The sequence below is a fragment of the Manduca sexta genome, chromosome 27, assembly GCF_014839805.1.
Source record: "Manduca sexta isolate Smith_Timp_Sample1 chromosome 27, JHU_Msex_v1.0, whole genome shotgun sequence".
Taxonomy (NCBI): domain Eukaryota; kingdom Metazoa; phylum Arthropoda; class Insecta; order Lepidoptera; family Sphingidae; genus Manduca; species Manduca sexta.
In genome coordinates this window covers 6,808,429-6,825,802 of record NC_051141.1, presented here as the reverse complement: position 1 = coordinate 6,825,802, position 17,374 = coordinate 6,808,429, and the positions used below count along the sequence as shown (strand labels likewise).

The following is a 17,374-nucleotide window of genomic DNA, read 5'->3' as shown; positions in this document are numbered from 1 at the left end:
GCTGTATGCACTCTATAGTTTACAATTTATTTGAGAACTTGACAATTGTATTTGGTGATCCTGTATTCGATTATTAGCGTTTACTTAGATATCGTAAAACAGGCACTAAGTCGAATAAAACAATTAAAGATTTAAACTCCATGATGAGACAATAACAGCATGGATGCAATAATGACTAGGTTAACAGCATTTTAGTGGCGAGGAGGTGAATTCTATATGACGCCGTTCAGATTATAGGCATTACATGTACGGTAGCAAAACGCGGCACTTGGAGACACAAAATATATCGGATATATTTTGATGTTTCGTTCCTATGTTAACTAGTAGATAGTTAACACATTGTTGCTAACGCTTGTCATGAACGGGGCCAGTTTAATCAAAACTAGGGCAGCGGCCTGAGTCCTAGTGTAGGACTTTTTAGTTTAGGCTTTTTCCAATAAATTCTACACACACGCGCACCTCCTATCCAACTGAATGGGCAGAGGAACAATTGGCACACTTGTCGCCGTGTTTTTTCCGTCCCATGAAGTGATAAGGAGAGAGCAGCGAGCCCATCGCCATATGATACAGGTAATTTAATATAAATATTATTACTGATACTTCAATAATAATGCAATAACTATCGGCGTCATTTACAATAGTGAAGCTAAAGCGAGAGCAGCTACTATGAAATAATCAATTATAGTCACCATGCAAACGTTTAGTGCAGAGCTTTTATAAATATACGTATATGGCAGGAATATGGTTCATGAGACGTTATCGAGTTTATACAAAAGGTGATTTCAAAAGACATTAAATTCATTATGCCTACGAGTCAAAGACTATGGTCAAGTTATATTAGAAAATGCCTACACTCAACAAGATATGTATGACCCCGGCAGTGCCGGATTTATATTTTTTATGAGTGTAGGCCCACGTTTATTTAAGGCTTACGTATGTATGTATGTATGTTTTAAAAATCCTTAATAATTTTCCATTTATTTGTATTATGGAAGGCACGAAAGTTAAATAAACGAATGATTTATTAAATCGAGTGGGCGTCATTTGAAATCTGCCGCTCATAGGTCGAGGCCTATACGGCCTATTTACAAATCTAGGACTGGAACCCGGTGTAAAAAATACAACCATTAGTGAGTCCTGAAATTACGTTTATTATGTATCTCCTACACGTCTACATAAATTTGATATACTACAATAAATTAAAATTTGCAGTACATTTAGAAGAATAAAAAAAGCTTGAGATGAATTTGGCACCTGTATAGAGTTAAAGGGTATACATTATAATTTAAAAGCTAATGCTTATATAAGCCAAATGCTTAACTAGTTGGGTGCGCTTGGTTTTGTCCAAGTCCAGGTGGGGATAGACCAGCTTGACCCTGCTGAAGGTTTTGTCCTTGTGGGGCGTTATTAATTGGCTCCGGATTCTGTACGGGAGGAACTTGAGCTTGATTTACGGCCTGCTGTGGTTGCTGTTGCTGAACTGGAGGTTGCTGTCCTTGATATTGGCCCTGAGAGGGTTGTTGACCTTGTCCTTGGGACGGCTGAGCTTGGAATTGTCCCTGAGTCGGTTGTTGACCCTGGTACTGGCCCTGAGGTGGTTGTTGACCCTGGTATTGTCCCTGAGGCGGTTGCTGAGATTGGAATTGTCCTTGAGGAGGTTGTTGACCCTGGTATTGTCCCTGAGGAGGCTGTTGACCTTGAGGAGGTTGTTGTCCTTGGAATTGGCCTTGTTGCTGTTGACCCTGAGGAGGCTGATACTGTTGATACTGAGGAGGTTGTTGGTATCCTTGTTGCGGGGGCTGTTGGTACCCCTGCGGCATTTGTCCTTGAGGATAGTATTGTTGTTGACCTGGATATTGGGATCCTTGTTGGAATTGCTGGTGGTGAGCTTGTTGTTGTTGCTGATGTTGGTATGCTTGGAATTGCTGAAGGGCTTGGTGAATTTGGTGTTGCGCACCAGGAATCGGGTGGCCTTGGGCGTCGACCTGAAATGAAATCGCAGAGTGATTCTATAATTGCTGTTGAACAATTTATATTATATAAGTTTTATTCAAAACCTTGTTGGACTGATGCAATACATAACTTATATCCAACAAAATATAGTGAAACATACACACAATATTTAAACTCTAACCCCCTTATTCATAGACATTATTTATCTAAGGATGGAGCATCACTGTGATAACAAGTCTGTTCCTCAGCTTTGTTTATCTGACAGCTTGCTGTTGTTCAACTTTGTTTATCTGACAGCCAACTAAATTCAAGTTGTATCTCAATAAAAGCCAATCACAACAGTCCTATGTCTACGCACTGCGAAGGCTGCCATGCTGTCAGCACTGAGAAACAGACTTGTTATCACAATAAGGGGGTAGGTTTTTGCATGTTTTTACAAATTATGATACCTTATCGTCTTTACAAAGAGTAAATTATCGTTTTAGAGTATTTTTGTACACATTATACACACATAGGTTATTATTTAAAAAATAAATAAATATGTATCAGCAAAATCTGCACTTTATGACCTTAATGGACAACTAATTTTAAATAGTCAGTAACGTAGGAAGCTAGAATATCAAGTGTCTATCATATCGGAAGGTTTACACTTTTTATAGTAGAGGGGGCAAAGCTAGTACTTCCTGATGGTAAGTGATACCACGCCCCATAAACGGAGGTTTATTATTAATGCGGGGGCAATACCAAAGAAATCATAGATGCGTAACTGGCATTGTTAACTTTACAATAATAAACATTTATTCAAGTCCATAAGAACTAAATGTCACTGATAGTAACTTGTTCATTGTACTGACCAAGCCACGTTGCTGCAAGTATCTCAGCTCCTCCAGCCTTCTCCTCTCAAACTCTTGGTATTCCGCCTGAGTATAAATCTGATTCTCTTCAATGGGCTTCCAACCTAAACAAAATTCAATTCAATATTACTATGTTTAAAGTAAAATTACATTGCACTATTTTTTAGTAATACATGAAAATTCAGCTGTCTATTTATGCTTGATTCAAACCTCCCTTTTTTTTCAGAAATAGCTTTGGTTGAAGAGTGCCGTGCAATTTAAATCAGATTTTTGGCCGGCGCACCAGATCCCAAGTAGAGCGCCACGGAACATGAACCCCAAGTCAAGCGCACCATCGACATATAATAGCTTTTACGAGCAAAAGTATCATTGTGACCTAATAAAAATTTCGCCAGAAAAAGGGGCCGAGCCCAAGCAGACAAACAACTTGAACGTACTATCGCGTGGAGTGGATTGTTTTTTTACATAAGTGTATATATACTAAGGCAGTATTATGCCCAAGTTGTTTGCCGGCTGTTATTGCTAAGGCCCGCCCTACTAGCGACCATCCATAAATCGCACGCTTCTAAATCTAATTTCAATTTCACTTCTAATTCATTCTAATTCTTTTTAATTTCAATTTCACTTCAAAATTGATTAAATAAGTATAAAAATATATAACGTATTGTTAAATTTATATCAAAATAAACAATAAGTCCTAAATATAAAAGCTTTTTTGTGATTTCCCATTTTTTTTTCGGTGCGAAATGTCCTTCACTTTCAGATATTGCTTAAACATAAATAGGTGCAGAGCAAACAAATATTACCTTCATCCTGGTTGAAGTCAGCGCGCTGCGTCTCCATCATGAACTCGTTGAAATCGATGAGACCATCGCGGTTCTTATCGTTCTCTTTGAAGACGTGCTCTCGCATCCTTTCCATCTCCTCTGCCCTCTCGTGGAGGTCCTTGTTTGGGCCTCCAGGAGTGTACAGCTTGTCCAACTCCTTGATAAATAGCGCCTTTACTTCGTCTGCATCCCATACACCGTTTCCGTCCACGTCTGAACGAAATGCATAATTTAGTTATCAACTTCAATGCTAGATCTCAAGGATAATTACACAAATTAAAGTTGCATTAAAAATTTAGCTATTATTAAACAGGCTATTGGACGAAGGCATCTCTTTAAAATACGATAAACTACTTTGTAAAATCAATAACCTTACTAACTGATAAACCAATAGGTCTAATCAAATTTTTTGAAGAATTTCAGTATAATATAAAACTTGACAACAAACAAAACAGACTGTATCTCAGCAATTTCAATCTTTTTAAGAATACAACACTGACACTGCTGCTGGACTTGGAACTCTTAGATAGATTAATAGGAATTGATCAAAGAATGAAATTAATTTTATAACTACGTCGTATTTTGGCAAACATATTTGGCAATAAGATTGCTGAGACACATCCAAAAAAAAAGTACATGCATCATTCGTATAAAAAAACAACAACAAAAATAAAAACTAAAGTAAGTAACACACGCACAATGCTAAACTCAATGCATACCTAGCTAACAAAAATGAAAAAACAACACAAAGCAAGCAATAATGTACTTCTACAACTGATAAAGTCATTTTCATAACAAACAACGTGCAATACAACTTCGAACTAAACAATGCATCGTTGCAAGCTTAACGCACGCTTTGGATCTTACCATGCAACATGAAAAACACCTTTGGGTCGAAATCTTTGGTATCCATATTGTCACCTTTTTTCCATATTTCTAACAATTGTTCTCTGGTCACGGGGTGGTGAAGCTGTTACAAATAACAACGATTAATACAATATACACAACTCACCATGCATCATGAAGAAAACTTTTGGGTCAAATTGTTGGTCCATATGATCCTGTTTCTCCCAGACCTCTTCCAGTTGTTGTTTAGAACCGGGGTGATGTAGCTGTATGGTTTCAAATGTATTATACAACAATTTAATGAAAATATATTGTTAAAATTTATAGTAGTCTTACTAGTTTTATGATTGAACAAGTCACTCAGATTTGGCCTTGGGCGTTCATACCAATAGTTGGCACACATATTGAAAGTAAATAGGAAGTAAGCTACTCATAAATCTTCAAATACATAATACATATTATACAATATTTACGATTTTTATACATAACAACTAAAGTCGAAAATAATGCTCATGCAATATCATACAAATCATTAAAGACATACGTAAATTAAGACGTACATGACAATTTACAATATATAAGAACAAAAAAACATTAAAATAATCCCGATAGCAGTTTACATTTGAAACTGTACAGTATTTCAAGCAAGTCGTAAGTTATTGCAACAGCTTTTTAACTTTATCGCAAAATACTACTTTACGATTACCATTTCAAAACAATGTGAATATGTTGATAGAAAGCTATAAAATAGGCACATTTCTGCTATGACTAATATATAACTCAGATAAGTGGTCAAATAATTTGCACAAAATAAAATATGTATTTGAATATTATAATAATTTACGTAAATTAAATAGCTAAACGGAAAACCGTTTTTCCAACGAAAAATATAAAAGCAGAGATAGAGAGTATCATATAGATATAGAGTAGCAGTAGTGCACAAAAATAATTAAAACAAATTTAATTAGGGTTAATTTGAAGTTCAAATATATTGCATTTAGTCACTTATTGTTCAATAGTTGAGTATAATTATTATCTCCACGGCAAATCTACAATTACCAGAAAGTGAAGTGGTTACAATAAAATTGCTCGTATGTAAATAAACTTTTCTTCTGAACTAAATTACTGTGAAGCTTATACATATTAGTAACAATTAACTTACTGTGATGTAAATCCACAACATTAAACTGGTGAATAGTGAGAAAGTGCACGAAACGATATAACAAAACCAAATTTTCCATTAATAATACGTTAAAACTTAAATAACTGTGTCTAGTGTTTACGTTCCTTAATCATTCAAGTCTGTTTATTGGTGAGCAAAATATCGTGGCCTATGATTGGCGCTCAGATTGCTTCGGTCGTCATAGATAAAATATTTTAAATTAATAAACTGCACTATCATTATTTAATTTAAATTAGAGCCATCTGTGGGACTATAATTATAACTATACCATAATAAGTCTACCAAATTGATTCCACATCAAAGATTTCGTTTTACAATTACGAGATGGCGCCTATATCAAAAATCTGTGCTGGTTGTCGCAGTCAGATAAAGTGCAAACTAAACCTTCAATGCTTTATGTGTCTTCAAGTTTACGATCTCCTGTGTGCTAACATATCAGAAATTCACTATAATACTAGAATGACTCAAGGGCAAAAGAAGAAGTGGACCTGCATTGAATGCAGAAGTAAACAGCCAAAAATAGACAACTCAAATACTCCGGCACGGCCAAGTACTGAGGAATATACTGATTCTTCCGTCGGCAACTACTTACAAACTAACTTGGCCCAGGATCACAATACGTCGGTAGAGCACCTTGGCAACATTAGTTATAATACCGACCAACGTGAGAATGTTACTATCCGTAAAACGTGTTCGAAAGAACGTCGAAATAGTAGTGTATTAACAAACGTTGACTTTGCCCTTGATGATACATACATTGTAGAGAATTTGCGGATAATAATAAGGGATGAATTAAAATCTGCTTTAAATGAGAATTTAACAAATATGATTGGTAATATTGTGGCAGAACAAGTTGCTATAACAATGAAAACCACAATTACTCCATTATATAATCGAGTTAACGAGCTTGAAAGTAAGTTGGCAGATTTAGAGAGTAAAATTATAAGTGAATCAGGTAAAATTCAAACTGAACGAATCCATTCCAATGCCATCCATAATCAACCCGAAACACCTAATAAAGATGTAGCTACTGTTCCGGGACCCGACATCAATGAGAACTGCCAGGATGACATTTTCAGGGACATACCGCCAGTGAAACGAAACCGATCAACTGAAATAACTAATAGAAGATCTAGGTTGCCAAACATAATTATGCGCGGCTCAGCCTCTCCTGGCACCATGCAACTTGAAGCCTCTCAACGTTGGAGATATTTACACCTCTTCTATGTGAAAGTAGGTACACCTGAAGAACAAGTACGCTGTCACCTCCAATCGATCTGTGGCAGTGATGTTTGTACTGTTGAAACCCTCAAGGCTAGAGGCAATTATGCTTCGTTCAAAATTGGTATACCGAATGAATTAGCAGATCTGGTGTTGGACTCTAAACACTGGGCAACAGATATATGCATAAAACCCTGGCGACAGAATTTTCGTAAGAACAAAAACTAGCTATCTCAAAACCAATTGAAAACCAAAACCGTATCGATATATTATCAAAATGTAAGAGGATTGAGAACAAAAACAGATCTATTCTACAATAACATCTCTGTAAGTTCTTATGATCTTATAGCGCTCACTGAAACTTTCCTTAATAGCTCTGTTTACAATAATGAATTATTTCCTCCTGGCTATGTAGTATTACGAAGGGATAGATATGGTGATGTTGGTTGGGGAGGTATTGCATTGGCTGTGAAAAACACTTATACGGTACAAAAAGTTTCTGACATTGAAGGTTTGTCTGATGATAAAGAACTGTTGTTTGCAATAGTAACAAAAAAATATATAAAAATATTTATTTGTCTAGTATATTTACCGCCTAGATATAATGATAAACAGTATATTGATGTATTAAATTGCATTGAAAATGCTATTTCTAAATACTCTGAGTATGAAATTGTCGTTCTCGGTGATTTTAATCTCAAATCTTGCAATACATCTGTTGTTACTCAGTTCAATTATTTTATGGATTATTGTCAACTACGCCAACATAATGTCAATCGTAACAAATATGGCGGCATCTTAGATCTAGTCTTAACTAATTTCTACTCGGATCGTGTTACTGTGACGTCTGATGTTGAAGCTCTCGTACCGATGGATGCATATCATCCGCCCTTAGAAATAATTCTCACTTTTCCGAAAGAATCTGTCGTTAACAGTCTACAGACTTCAGTGGGGAATCTAAATAGGACTCGAAATCTTATCTCTGACTGGAACTACAATAAAGCAGATTTTCCTTGTTTGTATGATGCCCTATCCAAGATAGACTGGACTGACTTAACATATCAGCAGGATGTAAATATTGCAGTTGATATGTTCTATGATAAATTGTATAACGTAATTAATAAGTATGTTCCACCGAAAAAAGTAACCTACAAAAAACAAAAATATGTGTACCCTATATGGTTTAATGGAGAAATAATTCACTACATTAAACTAAAGCATTTTAACCTAAAAAAGTACAAAATTCTAGGACTGCAAGTGAATAAGGAATTATTTAAATATTATAGATCCAAAGTTAAAGAACTTATTAATAGGGCTTTTAAAAGTTATATACATCTCTTAGAGCTAAACATAACGCGTGATCCTTCTAAGTTCTGGAAATATATAAAAGAGAGGCGAAAAAATTATCAGTCCAAAGAATACATTTTTAAAGATAAGTCGGTGGAGGGCCAAGAAGCTGCAGATGCGTTCGCTGAGTACTTTAGCTCCGTATTCCATAAATGTGTCCCAAATCTACATCCAGCAACTGCCGAACTCAATGCAACCGACAATGGCTGTGTAGCTAGTATCAATCTTGATTTTATTAGCGAACGTGAATTGCGTAGAGCGGTATGTCGACTAAAAGTTTCCCCAATTAGTGGACCTGACGCTATACCAGCATTCATAGTGAAGGACTGTTATCTAGCACTTGAGGAGCCTCTCCTATGTTTATTCAATTTGTCACTTAAAAATAGTATATATCCCAGTAAATGGAAAGTTTCAAGAGTTACCCCAGTACCAAAATGCGCCTCATCTCTGAATATCACTAGTTTTAGGCCTATAGCAGTTCTTACAGTATTTGGAAAGCTCTTTGAATCTGTAATAAATCATTGTATCTCTCCATTAATCAGTAACTGCTTGGTTGACTCACAGCATGGTTTTCGTCCAGCGCGATCTACTCTCACAAATCATGTCAATTTCGTAGACTATGTTAGCACAAGCATGAGCGCAGGCTCCCAAGTCGACGCAGCATATTTAGACTTCCGTAAGGCATTTGATCTTGTCGACAATGACATCCTGTTGCAGAAGATCTCATCTATAGGTTTTTCCCCACGTCTCCTTACATTTTTTGCTGATTATCTCAAAGACCGAAAACAATACGTTAGAATAGCACACTATTGTTCTCAACAATATTATACTCGTTCTGGTGTTAGTCAGGGAAGCACTTTGGGACCCACATTATTTTTGATCATGATTAATGACCTACCCAATATTTTACGCAATGCAAAGTGTTTAATGTTTGCTGATGATATTAAATTATTTATGTCAATTTCACATGATAGTGACAGTGATGCGCTGCAACGTGATATTGATGCTGTTGCAAGGTGGAGTGAAATAAATAAGCTACCACTTAATTCTTCTAAGTGTAACATTATTACCTTTTCACGTTCCCGGAAACCACTTACAATGACTTATACACTAGGAGGGGTGATCCTTGATAGAGTTACATCTATACGTGATCTAGGAATTATTATTGACTCCAAACTAAACTTCCATGAGCACATTATAAGCACCTGTAGAGCTGCTCACAAGTCATTAGGCTTCATTATCAGAACCTCCGCGCATTTCACAAATATTAACGTTCTTAAATTATTATATAATTCCTATGTAAGAAGTAAATTAGAATATAATGCTATTATATGGGATCCCCGTGAAAAAATGTATACTCTCATGGTGGAGAAAATACATAAAAAGTTTTGTCGACACTTATATCTTCGGATGTATGGGTACTATCCATTTTTATTTCCTTCACTTTTTGTGACTGGGATGGTAGGTTATGATACGTTGCAACTCAGGCGCAAATTAGCTTGCATTTTACATTTTTATTTACTTTTGCGGCATAAAATTGACAATCCATCGGTACGTGACAATATTCACCTATACGTTCCCAACCAGTACATTCGGGCCGTTGGGCGGAGAAGACACAATCTCCTCACTGGTCCAGCTGTTTGGCATCTTACGCAAACAAGCAATACTCCCACCGCCAAGGCTATAGCTTTATTAAATGCGTATCTTGAGAGTAGGCCGGATGCCGACATATTTGTCGATAATAGTCACACCATTTATAAAATGTGTACTTATTTTTAAGTCATTTTGTTACTTAATTTAAGCATCTTACTTAAATTTAATAAGCTGTTCCCATAATGTAGAATGTAAGTAGTTGTTTTTTTTTTGATAATTTTTATTGTTTCGTTTTGTTTTATTTTGTCTACTTGTTGTTTTTTCTTTTTGTTTTTTTTTCACTCAAGCGTCTTGGTGTATTTCCACTGTAAGCTTTTGTGATACTTAATTGATAAATAAATAAATAAATAAATAAATAAATAAAAAGTTACTGTTGCATACAAAATCGAAGATAAAAATATGATTGTGTATAAAAAGCTGTATAAACAATATGCATGTACAGTCAGGCACAAAAGTAACTGAACACATTCAACACTTCAATTTATGTATTCACTTTTGTGCCAATACGATCATTTTTTTATTTTTACTAAATGACAACAAACATGGACCAAATGACTTACAGGCTGGTGATGTTTCTTAGCTTCCTCCTCTTGCTTAACTTTGTCCATGTATTCTTTCTTCTCTGTTTCGTTCATGGCTTCAATTTTCTGATGCTTCTCAAATTCTTTTTGCATCTCGTATTCCTATACCAAATAACAATTTATAGCTAACTACTAGATCAAGGATGGCGATCCAAAGGCACGTGGCCAGTGGGTGGTATGCAATAAAATAATTTGGGCTCACTAATAAAAAAATGAGATTGTATGCAAATAAAAAGGCACCTAAAGAAAATTGTCACCAGAGAAACGCCCTTGAATAGCTAAGGCCCGCCCCGGGGGGCATGTTACAGGCATATTACATTTTTAATCAGTAATGGCAAGTAATCAATAAAGGTTCGCCATCCCTGACCTAGTTAAGTTAGTAAGTACCGCCGCAATTTAATTGATCGACAAGTAACATTATGCAAGCACTTTTGTATTTCGGTCTAAAGGTTGTAAACCATTGTAATTACACTGGCTACAAGCAGTTGTCGGACATTGTTAGATTTAACATCTAGTGTCTCACTGTACCGACAGCATTGTATTGTCTCGAAGTACTTCGTATTTTTAAGTTCATGTTGTATAATATATGCCATTTTTTTTATTTTTAACAGCCTGGACAATATGTTTGTAACTGGTTACTTCGGAACTTGTTCCTATACAATTCTGGTAAAAATTCGCAAATATCACAACTAGCGAATATTATACCTTAAATTCTTCTTTACGCTTCTTGTCAGCAGCCTCTAGGTCAGCAGTAGTCTTTTTGATGAGTTTCTTAAGATCTTCAATCTCAAAAGTGTGGGGATTGGCATGATCCAAATGTTCATTTGATGGCACTTTACCCATATTAGTATCCAAGTCATTGGTCAGTTCGAATTGCTGAAAAATCATTAATAATTTTTATATGTAGTCCATAAGCATATCAAATCAACTCCTGAAGGTGAAATAGGGCTATGAATTTTTGAATGGGAATCGGTGAACCACTGAATGGAAGACTGAAAAAAAAATTGCTTTTTCTAATTAGATAGGCAGTTAAAATTATGAAATTGAGATATTCTCGAACCTTTAACCAATTAGGATGAAATTTTACACAAGTGTAACACAAAATTATTACAAAGTGTAGTACATCAAATTACCAAACATATATAAAACACTACATGTTGTTAGCGGCTTAACGCGCGTAAAAGAACTGGTGAAGGGATAACCTCTATCTGTATGTAGGTTTATGCCAAAGTTCATTTAAGTCCATTCATTCAACTATATTCACATATAAAAATTATAAATAAAAATTCGCATTTATAGCATCAGTAAGATTCCATTCACTACCTAATTAAATCATTTAAAAACCTCAGTAATAAAAATTACGTAGATAGCATAAGGATAATTAACACAAATCTAGGTCTATCACACAAGCAACAATACATCTTATGTTACATTGTGTCTCGATAAACTAGGGCTCATTTACAATTCCATGTTAAGATCTTATTTATACCTAGCGGGAATACTGATCAATGCCAATATGTATAATGAAATATTAATACAATAAACGTGATTCAACACCTTAGTGTTATAGTTTCGTAAGGTATTAGAAAGTGAAATTTGTAGAGGCTAAATTACTCCACTGCCTTTCCCCCATAATTATTATACTTTTTCTTCTTTCCTTTAGGACAATAGGATATTCTTATATTTTGTATACTAAAATAATTAGTAACATTAAGTATACATAGTTTTTCTTGGAGCAATACACATTTATCGACTATCGATAAATGTGTATTGCTCCAAGAAGTTTGTTCACGTTCCTTAATCTCGAATTGAAATTTACCTCGCCATTCTAGGTCACCACTAGTGAACCTAAGCATACTATTAAGCCAAATATCTAGTAATCCTACACCTCACCTTGGTTGCCAAATGACGGAGTCTATCCAATTCTCGACGTTTAATCTCATCTAATTTAGTACGAATGTTGTGGTTAACGAAGTCAAGTTGTTCGGCAATTTTGCCTGTCTGAAAATAAAATTAAGTATTCCAATTTTAGACTACATTTTATTTTAAAGAATGTATTATATCCTGTTTATCAGTGGCAACTTAAATAAGTTAGTATAAATATACTGCAGAACTAGTTTTACTTAATCCGTAAAGCGATCAATAAATTCAGAGTTTTATTTGAAATAATCTTTTGTAAACCACAATTCTTCTATATTAGATTGCAATGCCTCCCAAGATATTTTTATAACTATAATATGGTTTCCTGTATTAGTAACGACGCTATCATACTGTCATTATACATGCAGACAAACAACATAAAAATTACAACATATTGAAACAGATTTATCACTGGATGTAATTTGATTAGATTGCACAGTAATTACAATTTGTTATCAAGATTGGCAGCATAACAATCAAGCACTATATAGATGTATCGCCAATGTTGTAATTGACAATGAATCAATTTGCAATAATTTTACAGATTATTATAGAGATCATAATACAAAGAAACGGTAAGTTGTTTAGAGTAAGATGTTAATATCAATAATAACATGGTCCTATTTCTTTAAAATAAGTAATGGAGTTAATTTTAAATATGTCATTTTCGATGAATGGAAGATATATAATAGGAACACATTTTCTTTAATATCATATACACAAAAAGGGCACCTTATTTATAATTATGATCAATAAAATTCTTGAAAGAAAATTAGTTAATAATTGTATTATATTTGTAGAGTAATTATTTGGAAATGTACTTTATTATCATATGTTTTAAAGTCACAGAGGCTACTTACCCTGACATCTTCCTCGTCTGCCTTTTCGAGCCTCTCTCTAAAGTCAGGATCACTTTCCAGCGCTTGGACTACTTCTTTCAAGTATCTATGATACTCCATATAGTCTTCCTGTAACAAACATACACAAATGCATTCATACAACTTAGCAAATATAGGAATTGCTCAGAGTTCGGGGTCCCATAAATTTCTTTTTCACTACAAATTTCTGTAAAATAATGTACGACGCCAGCGCCATCCAATTAAAAAATCAGATAAAAAAGGACATGATCAACATTTGTGTCCAAATTACATCTAAATATGTTCAAGTGTTTCTCCATTTACTAAACGAAACAAATATAAAATTTTCACAATCTTTCGCATTTAGAATATTAGTAAGATAAAAAGTAGTATACATTTACATTTCAATATTGTAAGTAAGTAATAATGACAATTGTAATACATGCCAGATAATTAGTATTTTATAAGTAAATGAAGTTCGACATTAGCCACATAATTATTGAATAATTTGCAAAGTAATTAGCACAGCATAATCATTGTTTCACTAAAATCATCAGTACCTTGACATACTTTATGAGATTTCATAATCATATATTTACATATAAAACTGTACCATTTGTTAATTTATGTGCAAGTCACGTACCAACGTAAGAATGGATGTGTAAGCAAGTTTCACTACAATATACAATGAAAACCGCAGCAAATATTTAAACTCGCAACACTAAACACATAGCAATGCACAGCTTAAAATAATATTTTGCATGGGTGTACTTCATATATTACCAGCAGCCATTAACAAAATATTGTTAAATTCATACAATAGGGGTTTTAAATAGAAAAATAGAAAATACCACCAGGCAAATAACTAGGCATAAACATTTTCATAGCGAAATGAGATAAGTAGCGTATAAACAGAAAGATGCTTTATGATTAAAATTCAGAAATAGAATCAAATGATAGGAAACCAGTTAAGTTACTCTTAGCAAATTCCTACTAACTTTGTGAGAGATGCCATCAATACAAATAACACAATTAATGTAAACATAAAAATTAAGAATACCATCACTGGTGGTGACTTTATCTAATTTCTACTTCTACATTACTATAAGGAAATATTATAAGGTGCTTTTGGCTATGTTCGAACGTTTTTTCAGAGCTGAGAGTATTCTCGTAAATATTCTTAACCTCGTAAAATATTAAAGTAATAATGACATTTTACGCATCAAACTGGTTATAATAAAAGCTACTCTAGTGACAATTTAATCACTTTCCAACTGTCTCTGTGTAAGCCTGAAAATAGGTCATAATATTATTGATGTCTATAAAAATTCAAAACCTCTTGAAAGAAAAAGACATGCAGGTTAAGTTTCATTCTAATAACGCTTCTAAAGCATGACAGTATGATAAAGACCACAAAATCAAGTGAAGTTCTCATAAGTGTTAAGAAAAGCCAAATCAATCTTTTTCAATTGACTGCACACCTGTTCCTGTTTATAGCATCAGCTACCATACATAGGGTTGGGCAGAAAGAAACAACGTACCCGCCTTTGTAATAGTCTAAGAGCCTATGAACCCCAGACCTTTGTTAGTTTATAAAAGCTGAAAGTTTATCAGCGCATGCTCCCAACACAGGTAACAACAATGGGCCATTATGAAGTTTGGGCTACAGTGGCTTTGGCAGGTACACGGTACTAAAATAGATGTTTATAGATAAACAGATGTTCATTAGAGGTAAGTACCTACATGTTGAAAGTGCTACACCAATTTGGATGTAATTTGTGTTACATAAAGACCTGCCCTGCGATTAACATATACTTATATACAATTTTAATATCAGGAATATTACAGTGGTACTGCTATACAAGTAAAGATCTTTCAGATGAGCAACACCTGATGTAATATAGAAAGCAAAAAACGAGATTGCATCAGATTTTCACTTAATAGCATTTGTCGTTTAATAGTTAGTGACATTTTAAAAAGTTAGCCTCAAGGTATTATTTTTAATTTTCAAGCTTACTTCACATCAAACAATCAAATTTGATTCAATCAGCTCCCAAAGCTATGTTCGCATATATCATAATATAGTTATAGTTGATACTCACCAAGTCATCCTTGACTTCACTGTCATGTTCGTTCCCTTTGTCTGGAGATACTGGCGGCGCATATGAGCAGTGAAGAATTAGCGCCATACAAAGTAAACTTAGTACCAGCCTCATTGTGGCCTAGTAAAAAAACACATACTTAATATTCAACTCTTATCTAGTAATCAATAATTAATATATCTTATTTTGTCATATTAATCTATTACCATTTACTAGTTAATCGAATAGGCAATTCGGAATTCTTGTTAAAAATAGCCTTTCTATGTGGCAAAAATTTTCTTATTGCAACTTTAATTGCATAGGAAGACGCAAATCGCGATATAACTTGTTCAATCATCGGTTTACTGCAATTAACTGAATTTATGTCATAAACACTGGGGAAAACCGTTCGATACAGTGCAAACATATTTTATTTTTAATAGATAAATGAGACTCATACGACTCTGAACGAAATTAAAAAATATACTCACCATTGTCACAAATAAAAAATTCTATAATGAAAGTTTCATAGGAAACGCTGCCGATATATATCCACTATCGTAACTAAGTACTTATTATAAAACAACAATTTTAAAATGATTTATTGACGTGTCCCAATCACTAATTCTCATAAAGTAACTGTAATGCTCTTTGGTAAGTAAGATAGTATAGTATAGACACTACAGACTAATAATTCTCTTTGCCAATCACCTTCATCAGACCAATGACAAGCAACCTTCAGATCTCAATTCATACCTATCAACTATCCCTTTTTGCTAGTGATGCTACTTTGGGTTTCGCTAGTTGATCATTCGAATATAGACCATTAGAAATTATTATTTATTATATACTCAATAACCTCATCGGTCTACTGGCAACCAACAAAGTACTTCTGCTGAGAAGGAGAATATGAAATAATGTGTTTGACTTGACGGTTCGTAGCGAGTCGGGTCATTGTAAATACTCGCCTCCCATATAGTGTTCATTACAGATGGGTTGCTGCGGAGCCAGTTATAGCGCCACGAACGTCAAAACTTTATAAATCTTAACTTAACCTCAATAAATACAGAGCAAGTAGCAACACTAATGGTCATCACTAAGGGAACACGTCATATATGACATATCTGGGCTCTGGCCAATGACTTCTGGCATTATTATTCTAGTTTATTGGTCTCTGGCTTTGATTATATCAAAATAAAAACATTACAATATTTTTATATTGTTCACAATTTATTTACGCTTTACAAAGAACATCAACTTTGTGAAAATATTAAATCTTTCTTGAATTTAATAGGTTTCCTAATTGCTCGACGACAGGAAGACAATTTAATTGGTGTATAATCTGAAGACTGGGTAGATGACGCTTTAGTACATCATTGCTATTTGAAACAGTTTCTTATTTATTTGGTGTCCGTGTTTTTATAGGTGGGTTGCAATGGCTAAATAATATCACTGATGGTTAGTGAGATGATGAACAATACTTAGGCTTAAGGATATGCTGCCTGTTACGACAGAAAGTACCGTCTGGTGTTTGTATATTATAAGAATAAGGTTCTGGACTACTGTACAATAGTTCCTGTATTCACATGCTGTTTGGCATGTTTTTGAAGGATACTTTATCTCCTCCTTGCAAATGTGACAAATTCTTTGTGTGCTGATTGTAATAAACTTGTATTTGTGTAATGTGTTTCTCATTAATTACCCTTATTGTTTATTATACAAACTGTAGGTTTGAGGGTCATTCCCAAGATTGGAATCTTAGTTCATAAAGATTTATTTATATTTAAGGACCTCCAACAAAGGATACACGGCATATAATAAATACAATGACGTAATATTGGTACAATTAACAATGTGACGTGCCTCTTAAATTATAGGAAACCATAACATGCAAATTTATATATTAGTACAGCGGCAAAAATAATAATATTTTGTTACTAATATTATTTAGGTATTTTGACATTAAGAGTTGAGCAGTAGATCATAAGCTCTCCTTGGATGGGTTTCTGTATCACAGAAGTACAAGGTATGGGTTTGTATTACTTTTGAAT

General features: G+C 34.2%; 1 protein-coding gene across 3 annotated transcripts; it reads right to left on the bottom strand.

Moving 5' to 3' along the window:
• Positions 1-1,127: 1,127 nt before the first annotated feature.
• LOC115441167 (nucleobindin-2) lies at positions 1,128-16,249 on the bottom strand. Of its 3 annotated transcripts, none has more exons than XM_030165823.2 (10): positions 15,815-16,249; positions 15,345-15,464; positions 13,246-13,353; positions 12,359-12,466; positions 11,171-11,341; positions 10,445-10,567; positions 4,647-4,746; positions 3,614-3,847; positions 2,808-2,911; positions 1,128-1,985 (listed from the first exon to the last, which is right to left on the bottom strand). In XM_030165823.2, exons 1-10 carry the CDS (start codon positions 15,815-15,817, stop codon positions 1,317-1,319), a joined length of 1,740 nt encoding a protein of 579 aa, XP_030021683.1. In that variant the 5' UTR covers positions 15,818-16,249; the 3' UTR covers positions 1,128-1,316. The 3 variants fall into 3 exon arrangements, with proteins under 3 accessions (XP_030021683.1, XP_030021682.1, XP_037299716.1); XM_030165822.2 differs by lacking the exon at positions 4,647-4,746 and adding an exon at positions 4,502-4,604; XM_037443819.1 differs by lacking the exons at positions 4,647-4,746; positions 15,815-16,249 and adding exons at positions 4,502-4,604; positions 15,551-15,571.
• Positions 16,250-17,374: the final 1,125 nt, after the last annotated feature.

Bases quoted from the DNA above. Each gene is read 5' to 3' on its own strand.
- LOC115441167 (XM_030165822.2), bottom strand. The intron at 10,568-11,170 runs GTATAATATTCG...TATTTGGTATAG, and splicing joins AGCGTAAAGAAGAATTTAAG to GAATACGAGATGCAAAAAGA. The intron at 3,848-4,501 runs GTAAGATCCAAA...CATTTCGTTCAG, and splicing joins GGTGTTTTTCATGTTGCATG to ACGTGGACGGAAACGGTGTA.